Source organism: Peromyscus californicus, unplaced genomic scaffold (assembly GCF_007827085.1).
Source record: "Peromyscus californicus insignis strain IS unplaced genomic scaffold, ASM782708v3 Scaffold_21__1_contigs__length_65335640, whole genome shotgun sequence".
Taxonomy (NCBI): Eukaryota; Metazoa; Chordata; class Mammalia; order Rodentia; family Cricetidae; genus Peromyscus; species Peromyscus californicus.
The window spans coordinates 42,618,335-42,631,934 of record NW_026294514.1 but is presented as its reverse complement, the minus strand read 5'-3'; the positions used below and the strand labels follow the sequence as shown (position 1 = coordinate 42,631,934).

General features: G+C 40.9%; 1 protein-coding gene across 11 annotated transcripts in view; it reads right to left on the bottom strand.

The window, feature by feature from the left end:
* Nucleotides 1-13,600, bottom strand: part of Ptprm (protein tyrosine phosphatase receptor type M) — a 715,625-nt gene that overhangs the window by 246,290 nt on the left and 455,735 nt on the right. For 8 of the 11 annotated variants that reach the window (XM_052750180.1, XM_052750177.1, XM_052750181.1 and 5 more), the window contains 3 exons: nt 11,035-11,308; nt 10,058-10,094; nt 3,400-3,474 (listed from right to left, as the gene is read on the bottom strand). In XM_052750180.1, coding sequence (XP_052606140.1) covers nt 3,400-3,474; nt 10,058-10,094; nt 11,035-11,308 — 386 coding nt within the window. The remainder of the gene's footprint in view (nt 1-3,399; nt 3,475-10,057; nt 10,095-11,034; nt 11,309-13,600) is intronic. The other 3 variants (XM_052750183.1, XM_052750185.1, XM_052750186.1) reach the window with 1 other exon arrangement.

Genomic DNA, 13,600 nt, shown 5'->3' with positions numbered 1-13,600 from the left:
ATTTTGTTATACTGTATGTATATTTCTACTCTTGTTTAAGGTATGTTTGTATAGCTCATTTAAAATTGTAATGTGTAATTAAGAAATACAGATTAATATTTAGTCATCTATGATAATCAAATTTATAGTCATAATAGTTAAATTTTTTAGATATACAAAGATATACTTCAATTAGGTAGGTCATCTTCGAACACTTCAAAGACCTCCAGAATATGGCATTTAAAATGTTGTAAAAACTTAGACTTTCTGGACAATGAGACATGTCTGCTCCTGGCAGCACCAATTTACTTCAAAGATGATGATGGGCATCAAAAAAAACTCCTTATGCAGTTTGCTTTCTTTATTGCAAAAGTTAGCCATTTGGGCAAGAAACCATTCTTGCCTGGACTGCTTGACAAAATGTTCTATCAACTGGACATGCAGGACCCATGGAAAAATGACCACTAAATTTAGCCAAAACAAGGCAAGATCAGGTTTCTGCTTCATAGAGGAGACTGCCAGAAAATCTGCAGGACACAGGGAGAAGCAACTAAGAAACTCTAGGCTTATAGGCTGAAGATGGATGCCCCAACATTGCAAAGGAACTTTGGGTGACTGTCCAAGCAGCCAGCTGTCTCTGTTACTCTAGATTCTTGGAAGTTGCTTACAATGCACTTCCTATTTACTTAGGTAATATATCCTTCTGGGATCTTTGATAGAGTTGAAGACTAGATAATTATAGTTTTCCTTAGTCATGATAAAAGATAAATTAGATATGAAACCTTAGACTCACAAATATAGGATAGATAAAATATTTTCTTTAATTGTGCCAAATAGAAATAGACTAGATATTGTAACTGTAATTCTTATTTGATAACTGTTCTATTATATATAATTTTACTATATTAAAGCTAAAACCTTCCTTTTCTATTAGATAGAAAAGGGTTTGAAATGGTGGTGGATGTTTTTCTGTAAGCTGTGTTGTTCCCATTGGTTAATAAATAATCTGCTTTGGCCTATGGCAAGGCAGCTTAGAGTCAGGCAGGAAATCCAAGAAGAGAAACAGGAAGGAGAAAGGCAGAGTCTAGAGAGACACCAGCAATGCCAGGAGAAGCAAGATGTAAAAGTACCGGTAAGTCATGGCTACATGGCAACTTATAGGTAAATAGAAATGGATTAAGTTACAAGAGCTGGCTAGCAAGAAGCCATAGGCCATACAGTTTGTAAATAATATTAGGCCTCTGAGTGATTGATTATTTTATAAGCGGCTAGGGGACTGTGGGGCCAGGTGAGACCAGAGAAACTGTCTGACTACAGGTGGCACCTTGAAGGGGCTCCATACCTGTCATAAAATGATTGAATGAAGTCTTGGGCTTGGGAATAAATCTACAGAAAAACATAGTGTGACTACTGGTGAAGTCTGATAACTGTTACAAATGGGAAATGAATCATTAGTGAGATACATTTCTGGATAAGCCAAATTGCCATTAAATGGGCAACAAATACGGAAGAAGAGTAGTTTTTGTTTTCTTCCTGGTTTTTGAGCTATTCTGACCCACTATTGCTTTAAATCTTCATGAAGTAAACGATGTAGGCAATCCACCTGCAGCCACGAGAGGAAGGATGGCCGGACACTGCAGTGATGTGTGTCCTTCCTACAACAATTCATGATAACATGCACTACTTCTGAGAGTGGCTTTGATGGGTATCTTGTTAATCACAGATTTCCCAGAGGGAGCTCTGCTGCGGAATGTCACTGACTTCATGGTTAGTAAATACCATGTTTCATTGGATGGTGGAAGAGTACAGGAAAGACAGAGAAAGGGGCGACATAACTGGGTTTCCCTTTTAGTTTGGAGTCAACTCATTTTTAATGACTTGCATACAAGGCTGGTGCCTGGTCATATGTCGCAGGGAAAGGAGGTTCGATTTCCTCGGGGATTCCAGATAGCCCTCTGTTTGACATCTAACTGGAACCACACTCACTAGTCAATCCCTAAATGTAAGGGTTGGAGAGGAGAGGAGCCATGCTAAGAAAGATGCTGTCTGTCCTTCAGTTACTTGATTGGTGGGAGGGACACATCAGAAGAGTTGGAGAAGGAAGAGTCTTACTAAGCAGAACTTGAGTCAGTAAGAGAAATATTCTTAAAAGCAACCTGAAAGAAAGAGAAATGCCCAATAAGCCTAGAGCTCTTGGACTCTAGAACAGAAAGCTGAAAACACACTTAGACTTCTAATGCAGAAGAAGGCAGAGTTACTATACATGTCTTTATCTTATCAACCAATATTTTTCTTGAATATCAGCTGCTTGATGTTTTCAAAATACAACCACCTAGGCAGTTGTGATTTCTCATCATGAGTTAAGTGCAGCATGTTTCTTAAATAAATGTTACTGATTCTTCTGGATATATAGAAACAAATGCTGAAGTGGAAATTAGATGAGGAGTCGCTGTGAGTTTCCTCGTCAGCTTTAGTAATGCCTGCACACCAACAATAGCCTACAGTATCTGGGCCCTTTGAAAACAGATGGTGGAGTCCTGACCACATGACTTGATTAAGCAATCTTGACCATGACTTGCATTGTTGCAGGGTGAAGCATTCTAGAACTCACTAAGCACTCACCTTCATCTGGAGTAATTTACTGGACTTTTCTATATCAACATACAGGGACACTCACTTGAATTTGGAGCTAGTGAGTGTGAACAAGCTACTTCCTTATGCTAGAGGTAAGCACCAGGTTGGGCTCCAGGACTCTAAGCCATTCAAGGTTTCTTCAACTTTGCTGAATTATTTAGCACACTTCACTTGCAGATGTGACCCTGTTCTATATAAGTGCTTTGCTTTGCAACAAGGATGTAAAGAATGCAATCAGCTCAGCAACAATGGCACATCCACAAAGGACTGCTTGAATGGCATCCTTCAACAGCTTCAGGGTGGCTCTGCTTTATAATACTGGCAGATGAGATTGCATATTGCTAATGTATGTGCAAACTCAATCCCGAAAGATGAAAAAATAAGCCTTTCTAGCTCTCACATCTCAGTGCCTTTTTAAATTAATTTGGAAAAATGGGAATACTTTTTTTTCCAGTATTTTCCTTGAAATCCTATCAACTGATGTCACTGCTATTCCAAGTCCAGCAAATTTCATTTCTATTTAACATTAGGGTAGAAAGGAACATACCAACAGACCAAACACACAATGGAAGCATGCAGTAGGGTTGGACTTAATGCATGGGTATAAATGTGCACACAGAAGAGGCCAAGCATGTCACTTAAGTTAATGCGAGCAAAGGTCTGCACCAAGGGTCTAGAACATTCTAAACAGGCCTTAAGCAAAGGAGGAAATGTAGAGGGGAAAGGAAGCTGAGAAAAATGAGCAGGAAATGGGCAAGATGACTCATCTATACTTGAACATCTGACCTGTTAGTTGGCCGTCGCCTGCAGCAGGGGCGATGCGAATGTAAGGTGTTGTAAGCTGAGTCACGATTATCGCAGCTAAGGCAAAGGAGGATTCCCAGGTCAGCATGCATGAGGGAAAAAAAAGCCAGACTGAAGCTAGGCTAGCAAGAAGAATTCCCATCAGTATAGCAAACCATCTCAACTTTGTTCCGAAAACAGCAAAAAAGAAAAGAAAGAGAAAGAAAGAAAGAAAAAAAAACCACACACACACAGAGCAAGGTTTTCATCTTCTGAATTCTCTTCTCTTAAGCCGTGTGGTCGGCTTAAGTGATGCTTTGCCTGAGACCCTGGATAGATCAACTGAATAGAAAAAAAGTAAGGCCACACCCCCTCTCCACTCCGAAATGTGCATTCTGCACTGAACGGAAGGCGGACAGTTGAATCCAGTCCAAACTGACTGTGGTGAGAGAGTTCCTTGCTAACCCTTCTGGATCTTTAAATCTCATTAGGTCACTTTAAACTACAGTGTTTCCCCTTGCCCCATAACCACCTTTGTATAGAAAACCACATTCCTTCACTAAACACGTTTTTATGTAATTCCTCTGACAACCAAGTTTCATGTAGCTTTCTATGAGGAACCCTTTTTAACATCCCCCTCCCCAAAGAATAAAATCACCTGTCTCAAGGACACAATAGAGTTCCCACTTGCCTTTGCTGTCACCGTCACAGTTAATATGTGCCCCAAGAAATACTTAAGATTTTTGAAGTGGACCACGCTGGCCTCTTGGTGTGCCTACACAGCTTAGCAGTTGTGTTTAAGCAGTTAACATTTATGACACACAGATATTGAAAAAAAAATAGAAAATTAAAACATCAGTTGTAACATGATACAGCTGGAAAATGATGCAGGGAAAAAATATTGGAAAATTAAGAATAGGCTTGCATGAAAGATTACTAATTTACATGGAGCAGCTTGGGTACTATTAGAAATGTGACAGCGAATAAGGGAAATAGATCATCCACCATCTGCAGACAATTAAACCCCAAACTGCGGCTGCATAATATTTCCAGCTATCCCTCTGTACCACTCAAATGGCGCTGCTCCTTACAGCTACACGACTATAGTGACTGAGCTGGGACAAGGCTGGAGAGCTGTTCTCACACCACCAGTGACTGCATTCTAGCTGCACCCTCTGAGATGTACAAACTATTGGGTCACAGTTTCTCAAAGCATTCTCAAGATCATTTTCCATGCAGCATCTTGGAAGATAGCTGTAGGTAGTTGCACGCTCTAAAATGCTATTTCTGGGGCTTCTAGCAACATTGGTTCTGGGTGCTAGACACTTGGCGTTTTTGTTTAGGCATAGACCACTGGTAAACTTCTCATACATTTTGGATTACTTATAGGAACATCTGACCTGCTCTATGTTTGTTAAAAGAAAAGATGATTTAACAGAATACTCATCTAATATCAAAAAAGTGACTCCTAAGAAACAAATATACTTGGAAGTGGCTGTGAACAGCAGATATTCGTAATTCAAGAAGAATTAAAACTATAATCCGACACAAAGCCCATTTATGCAAAATGTACATTATGAGCACTGGGGAATATCTCTCTGGTCTGTTTCCTGATTTGTAGAGTATATTTGTGATTGCTGGATTTAGTTCAGTAAAAGCATCTGACTGCTCTCAGTAGGATTAGCACTTGCTTTGACAAGTTTTATCAGAACACAGCCAAATTCAATTATTCAGGCGTCACCTGCGGCCACTCTTTCCACCAAGACAGAGCTGAGACTACTTGTGACAGAAAAGTCACATTCTACAAAGCCTAAAAAATATTTATTCTTGATTAGTTAGCTACTCAATAATTAATATTTTAATTTATCTTCAGTGCTGGAGATTAACTCAGAGTCTAGCATGTGCAAAGAAAGTATTCTATTCTTGAGTTATAGTCCCAGCCTAAAATGTGTATTATCTGGCCTTGGATCCTAAAAGCTTTCTGACTCCACCTTAACATACCAGTAAGATTAATTTATAAAAGAGATTATTACTAAATTTGGCAAAATTAAGGCAGAAATTGCAATCCAATCCTTTGAAGAGAAACACTAGACAGTTATTGTGGGCTCTGCTGAAGGTGTGGTCGTGCACAGGGACATAGAAACAACAGAGGCTTAGGTCTCTGAATAGCCACTGAGGTCGCATGCAAAGTGACCTGGAATTTGCTGGACCGCTGCTTCCCATACTTCATTTTGTATGACTTATGAAGAATGAGTATGGGGTCCGAGGAATTTGGGACACATGGGATTGTTGCGCTTCTTATCTTTTAGAACCTCTCAGGGGTTAAGACACTCCTGATTTATATTACGAAGACAATTTTAGATCAAGAAATGAAAATATTTCTTCACAAAATGCTGAATGTTGCAAGTGCTAAACCCACAGCCTGAGCCGGAACAATGGTGGATTAGCACATGCCAGTGCCCTACTCTATCCTTTGTTTGCTCCTGAAATGAATGTAATTAAAAAGAATCTTAATTAGCTTTACATCTCAACAGACGTTCTTCTGGGTTCTTTTTATCAGCACACTTCCATTCTGTAGCATGATGGCCTAGAAAGGATGGCATTTCTTTGAACAAAAGAATGAAAAGAAAAAGAGTGTTGGAGAAACTTTTCCAACAGCCTAGTGATTTGAAAAAAAAAAGAAAAAGAAAACATTCACATTTCTGAATACAGTTGGAAACTGTATCAGAACAATAGAAATCCTTCAGTTTTCTCAAGGTCTCCCAGCAAAGCACATTTCACATTCAGTACAAATTCAGGTCAAACAAAACACCAAAGTTACAAACAGCGAGGCATTCCCCTAGAACATTTACCTTAAAAACTGAATCTCAGAATAATAATTTGTTCTCCTCACGTCTAAGGGTGACAGCCTGCCTTCTCTAAGTGCTTGGGAAAGAATTTAGCATGAGTTTGCATATGCAGACTTGGCTTTGATTCCTAGCTGCCCTGTTGTTAGCGAGGGCACTGCAAGGAGAGGAAAAAGTTAACATTTATGACCTTCCCCATGCATCAAAGCCCAATACCTAAGAAATCCCTAAACTCTTATCAACTCAAAATCCTCACAAATGGCTATGTCTGTGTGTCTAGACTTCAGACCTTAAGACTACTCTATAGGCAACACACAGAAGGCAGTAGATAATTCTTAAAAGAAGTAGAAAACAGCAAAGCTCCAATGACCGTATCATCGAGGAGAGACATAATTGCATTCCAGTATGGAAAATATTATCTTATGGAAGATTAATATGTGCAGCTTAAGCTGGACGTTGCATGCATCAATTAGAATGAATATGCCTCATTTAACCCAGAAGAACAATTTATTTATAAGACAGACTTTGATTTTTAAGTGTGCTTTGTCAGTTCAGGGCTGTTCATCTACAAAGCCTTCTAAAGTCAAGTGGGAAGGTCTCCGTTCTAACAGTTATTGTTCTTATAAAGGAGCATACAGTGTAGAAAAGTTAAAGAAAGCACATACACTATAGTTATTCAGATGTGAATCAAATGAGATTCAAAAGAACTGAACTAATAAAAATTTGAGTATGATTTGTAAAAACATAATAAACATTTGGAGAAGTAAAGATAGTTAGAAGCTCTCCTATCATCCCATAGTACAGACTGGAATTGGCAGGGTTATATGCAAATGTCGTGCAGATCCTGTTACCTGGCACCTTCTTCTAATTCAAGACAGGAGAGTCTGTAATGCATTTATCTATAATCAACAATCAAATTAAGGTCATACCCACACAACTCTTCCCTGGATCCACAAATTAAAGGAAGAGGCATAAAAATATGTGCAACTGTCTAAACAGGGGTGTCTGTGGTAACACACCTTAGCTTTTGTTTTTCCTGTGTCTGATTTTTATAAGTCTTTACATCCGAGATGATGAATGTCAAAATACATCTTCGGAATATGATTAAAATAATCACAACATTAAACTTATAAATAGTATGGAATCTAGTCTTAAGAGACACCCCCTCTTACTCGACATTACAAACTAGCTCTTTGTGAAAACAAATCCACCTCCAGACCTCCTCTGTGAAGACACTCGTCAGCAGTGGTTTCCTGGGAGCCTGAAGTTCTCGGTACACTCACAAGCTCACTGAGGAAAGCAGCGTGAACCATCCCATCAGCAACGTGTGGGAAAGCACACTTGCAGGGTTAGAACTCTTAAATTTCAAACATCTTTATCCCATGACATTAAAGTTATCAGATCCACCGACTTCTCTGTTTTGACCCTAACAGTTCAGATGGAACCCCGGGCTACAAAAGGATATTTTAGTGTAAAGAAGGGAAATGGTTCTCCTTGTGAAAGAGTTGACTCATCAGTTTGGGTCCTGGGAGGGAGTTACTGAAGCCATGCTGGCAGGTCTTGAAGTAACATAAAATTGTGCCATGCGCCTGGAGGGAGACTGTCTCCTGAGGTGTGTACTGGACTGTGCTTTCAGGAGACAGCAGCGATGCTTTCAGGAGACAGCAGTGATATGTCAGACAGTGAAGAGTAAACTGTGTTTCCCCCTTTCCCCCCCTAAAGACACTATTTGGATAGAGTTTGCTGCTGTGTAAATGTTTGCAAATGACTCAGAAAATATGAGTGGGGAATATTTAGCCCATCAGGTCATCTGATTGCCTAATCACCCTTTGGTGAGTTGAAAAACAAATTACAATATTGATGAAATCTAGCTGATGGGAGAAAATGATCCAAAACACCATCTAATTCAATCTATTGTGAAGACAGCAAACTTGTCAGGTTTCCATATTTCCTAGGATGTTGCTTATATAATTGTTTAATGATGTGAATGGACACATTAGATTGGGCAGTGACCCAATTCTGGTAAAGAAAAGGTCAGACGATGACATTTTTTTTTCAAGTACCATCCATCAGATCTCTGCTGGGTGGAAAACTAGCAGGGCATTGGAAGAGGTTCTAGGGAAGGAGTCTAGAAGCTACGGGTCAACCCTTCAGACAGTTAGAGGCGTGGTCCCCGTCAGTCAGTTCACCTCCATCCAAGCCCACACATTCTTCACCTTAGTTAGTAGAGAAGCCATTACCTCTGTTTTCTACTTGATACAATGGTAATGAAGTGGCTGAGAGGGAATATTCAAAACGTCCTGTGAAAGGTGTGACCGTGACCGTGACTGTGAACACAAGGCATTATAGATTGCCACCTGAAATGGATTTACTTTTTCAGACCACAAGGCTAAGTGGAATGTAATAATGTGGTTCTCCAGAGGACTCCTCTTGAGCAGGGGCTATATACCTTAGAGTATGGTGGCTGCCTGATTCAAGGGCCTTGCAGTACTATGGTAAATTATCTGCTGAAAGCATATGGCAGTTGCCAGGATATACTGAAAACCATAATTTCATTTACTACTAATCTATTATAGTGTCAATCAGGTAGGACACCATCAAAAAATAAAGTCCCTAAAAAAAAAATCTCTATAAACAGATTGGTGGGAATAGAAACCACAGACTCCTGTGGACAAACAAGATACCAAGGAGCTGAGCCTTTTACCATCATATGCAACCAGGAGGCACTGGTTAACTCTAGATTGGAACACGCCATGGGTGTTCACAAAATAAGAATGCATGAGGAGTAGGAAAATATTCAGGAACATCTCAGCATATTCGAACTGTCTCCTAAGGTTGGACAATGTTAGTATCACGGTACTTTTATCCAAAGAACTCATCCACTGTGACCTGATTAAATCTGAAGCCATGGGCCCGATGGTACCTTCTTCTCTTCATATCTAACGAAATCATCAAAACCTCTTTATCACCTTCCTGATTCCTCTGGTGGTCTGAAAGAGTGTGCTTGATAACAAGTGTTAATGTATAAGGCCTCATTTGAGTATAGCGTTTGTATGTCTCGGAGTATGTTCCCCGACACTCCTGTATATGGTGGCTGAAACATGAGGCTGAAGAGTCCCCACTACACAAGCGCCAGGACACATGTCTGTACCTTCTTCAGGAGGTTCACTGTGAGGAATGTGTGCTGGGGAGGATCTCTAGCCACAATCAGGACCAAGAAACAGAAGACCCACTGTGACATCCCCCTGGCTTCTGGGTTCATCAGTGAACACAGTCCAAGCCTTACAAGGACATTACAACCATGTCACTAAAAAGTGGGTGTCATGGCAGGAGTAGAGGCTCGAACCTATAGCCTCAGCTACTTGGGAGGGCCACTTGAGCCCAGGTGTTTGGATCTAGTCTGGGCATCATGGTGATGATCCATCTAAAAAAGGGTGTGTGTATGGTATTTTACTCCTTTACATATAAAGATTCACTGCATATATATCTACCAGTTACCACATGCTTAAGTTTAAAACATGTATATTGACACCACAAAAAATTAATATTCTTAAAATAACTTTAATAAAGATAACCATTGAAAACTACTTGGGCTCTAGCAGTGTATCTTCTTATTTTAAGAGGTATCTACATGAAACAGTATCAACTACCATAGGATCCTAATGCCTACATACATGCATGTATGTGCATACTTGATACACATGCATAAACTTATTTTAGTAAAGTTCTCAATATATTTTCAGATGTTTTCAAACACCATATAAAATCAACTTCAGGAACACAAACAGGTAGACTATCTCAAAGTTTCAACCTACCTTTTGTGGCCACTCGGACACAGTCAATTTTGGTTTCCTGTATCAAATGAAGAAGAGGGAGAAATTATTATCCAGATTGTATTTAAATCAAGGGAAACGTAGTTCAGTCAGTGAGCTCTACTAAGGAAACATCTCACCATGTCAGGTGTGGATCTTTCTCAGTGAGGTGTGACCAGATAAGCTTTCTGCTATGAGGATTGAGATAGTAGACATTCTGGGCCATAAAGAGAGAAGTGATGCTTTTAATCTCTCTACCTGGTGGCCCTTGACTCCTTCAGCCCTGTCCCTGCTCCATGCGCATCCCAGACTTCCCTGCCTCACACTGGCAAAGGTCAGTGGCCATGACACCCGGACCTAAGCTGTGAAGCAGCGAGTGTGGGGCGGAAGCATTGCCTTCCAGCTCAGGCTTGCAATCTTCTCTGCGCCCTAGGTTGGTCTGAACGGGAAAAACAGGCAATTTCAGGGTTGACTCAATAATAGTTTTTTGTTTTGTTTTTTCTTTGCTCCCGTCTCATCTTTCTAAAGCTCTTTTCTCTCGGAGAAAAACAAGATGCCTAATTTAGTCAACTACAGGATGCCTGAAGTCTCGGAGCTGAGGCAACGGGACAGAATATGCTTCAGAGACAGATGTTGCGGATCTCACAACATTTTAAATGAGCTGAATGTATGTGTTGTAGCTACACCATTTTCGTGCAAAATAGTCAGCTAAGCAGAATGACTAGCCAACTTTTGGTAATAAGGAAATAATAACTATCATGTTGACAATATGCTTTCCTAAACCACAAATAAAAACCATACATACTCATTTCTTTCCATACGTTTCTCTTGATAAAATGATTTTTAAAAATATTTAAAAAATGTTTCTAACTGAAGCACACAAAAATGCGGGTGGATTTTGTTTTCACGGCTGTTTCGTTTAACCCGTGTTTACATGAATAACGCCAAGAGCCTAACACATGGCCATCTTCCACACTTACCCCATTGGCTCTACTAGCGGCTTGGTAATAAATTCTGTAGCTTTTATGGGGGAGGAGGGGGGTGTTCCAGTAGCCATTGTATGTCTTATTGTCACCAATGGTAAAGGGCTGTGCCGCTTGGAGGCTGTCTGCAGGAAACTCCGCCGCGAAGTAGTATTGCGAGTTCAGCACGGAAGCATTCTGGAAGTGAATCGGCACTGGGTAACACTTCAAGATCTCTGTTGTCTTCTTGGTCCTCCGAGGGCGCTCTTCCTCAACCACTATTTGATAGACACTAGAAAAAAGCAAAGAGAAGCACCCGTGATACTTCTCGGTCGCCAAGCTGATCCACTTGGTCTTCAACTGCCAGGGATTTGGGAACATCTGGGACAAAGAACACAGTGGCCCTTGCTCAATGCTCTTCCTTAGCCGTTCCTCATGCAAAACAACACAGTGAATGAACTAATGTGTGGGGATATGTGTGCACGAGGAGGCACCTGTGCACACGTGTGTGTACACTTCTGGAGGCCAGGTATCAACCCTGGTTGGCATTCCTCATGAGTTTTCCACCTAATTTTTTGAGTCAGGGCCTCTCACCGGGACCTGGGGCTGGATGGTTGTTCCTGTCTCCCCAGCACTGCTATTACAAGTGTGAGTCACCTCTCTGAGCGTTTCACAAGGTGTCTCAGGACTCAGGCCTTGGTGCATATGCAGCAAGGACTTTACAGACTCTCCCCCTCCCCCCACCACACACTTATTGAGAGTAACAAAACTGAAAACTTTAAAAATTCACTGGACAATGTCCATTGCCATTGTGTCAGGTGTAACTGAAGATCAGTTTGCACAGAATTAACTCATAAATGAAGTGACATTAACTGTAGGTCTGTAAAGAAAAAAACTAACACATCATTCCCCTGAATTATATCTGTATAAAATGCAGGTGAGGTTTTTACATGTCACAAAACACAAGGCAAAGTGATCAATACTGACGAAGATCTTCCTTCCATCTGTTCTCACATCCTGTGCCCTTGGCCATCAGTGGAAAGCGAAGTCTATAGAAGACTAGGGGTCAGAATTTCCTAAGCTGAGGCTGCGCCATTGAAGTGATCTCTAAGAGAAATCATGAACAATACCATCTGAGTTACACATGAAGACCAGATGATGTGAATGAGAGACCCCTTGTAGCAGGGTACCCCTTGAAGAGCCCCCAAATATGGAAGTAACTTTAGGAGAATGGAAGATCTTGAAACGATGCATTTTTGAAAAATTAAAGTATTTCTAGCCTCTAGAATGATGAACATATGAAGCAGTTTTATCAAGGGAAAAGTATTTCCTCTTGAGAAAAATGAGGAGAGAGAGAGAGAGAGAGAGAGAGAGAGAGAGAGAGAGAGAGAGAGAGAGAGAGAACGAGAATGAACAGGTTTCACAAACCCAATCAAGATTAGATGAAAAAAAAAAATACCCAAAACCTTCCAGGCAAAGAGACACACCTTTTTCTTGTGGTATTAGAAAGATATGGTGATTCCTTAGAGTAACGAGATAACCCATGAGGTGCTCAGAACAACATGACCATGAATTCTGAGGGAAGCATCCAGAGAATGCTTGCCACCCCACTTTCCTGGGGGCAGCCTCTGCTGGTCTCATCCGGTGGCCTCTGAATCTGCAGCCAGCCAATCTGTCTACCTCTGGGAACACAACCACTTAACACACTCTATTACAGTCATAAAATGCATGCTGCCATCAGCCTGCAATTCTGTCTAACTAAAAGTCAATTATTTTAGAGCATTGGAGTGATGCTGTGGCTACTGGTAGTCTCAGCGGTACAGTGTGATGATGGCGTAGATTCTTACCAGTGATGTAAACCAGATAAAAAAAGAGAAGGGGAAGGAGTCAACTCTTCCTCACATAAAAGACTTCCCACTGGGTCCTGTTAGGTACAAGGCATTACCAAATCTCGTAGATTGCCTGAATGATAGAGGCAATATTAAAGGAAGTAGTTCTCAAGCCTCGTGTTAAAGCCAGGACACAGAGTGGAAGGCTAGATGACCAACCTGCATTTCTCTCTTTTTCCTTGACTTCTTACATCTATAAACATTTGAACACACACTGATTTACAAACATATGTGAATGTCAACATACTGATACTTCTTTGGTTGAGAGGGTTGCCCTGCTAATGACCCATGGAGTCAAGAGACTGTGGAAGGAATACAGTATGTACACTCGTCGCCTGTTTTCTGGGAAGCCAGCTACCAGGTCATAGGGTCAAGGAACTTGAATCTGGTGCTGACAGGACACACAGAGGTGTTCCAGTCAACAGGCAATGTCATGGGGCACACTGTGTGAGACACCTCAAAAAGCCACATGGCTGTGCCTTCAGAAGTGTGGGGGTTCTGGTAGATTCTGAGAAGGAGCATCCCAGCCCACTCTGTGCAGATCGAACAGTGCAGCACAACATAATTGTTTACAGCTTCTACATCTTTCAGTGGTCTGATCCATATCAAACTGAGTAGGCAGATCTGTTAGCTAAAGTTTACTTACAGTGGCTTAGCTTCCTTTCCCCAACTGTAATCCCCACCCATTATTTGTC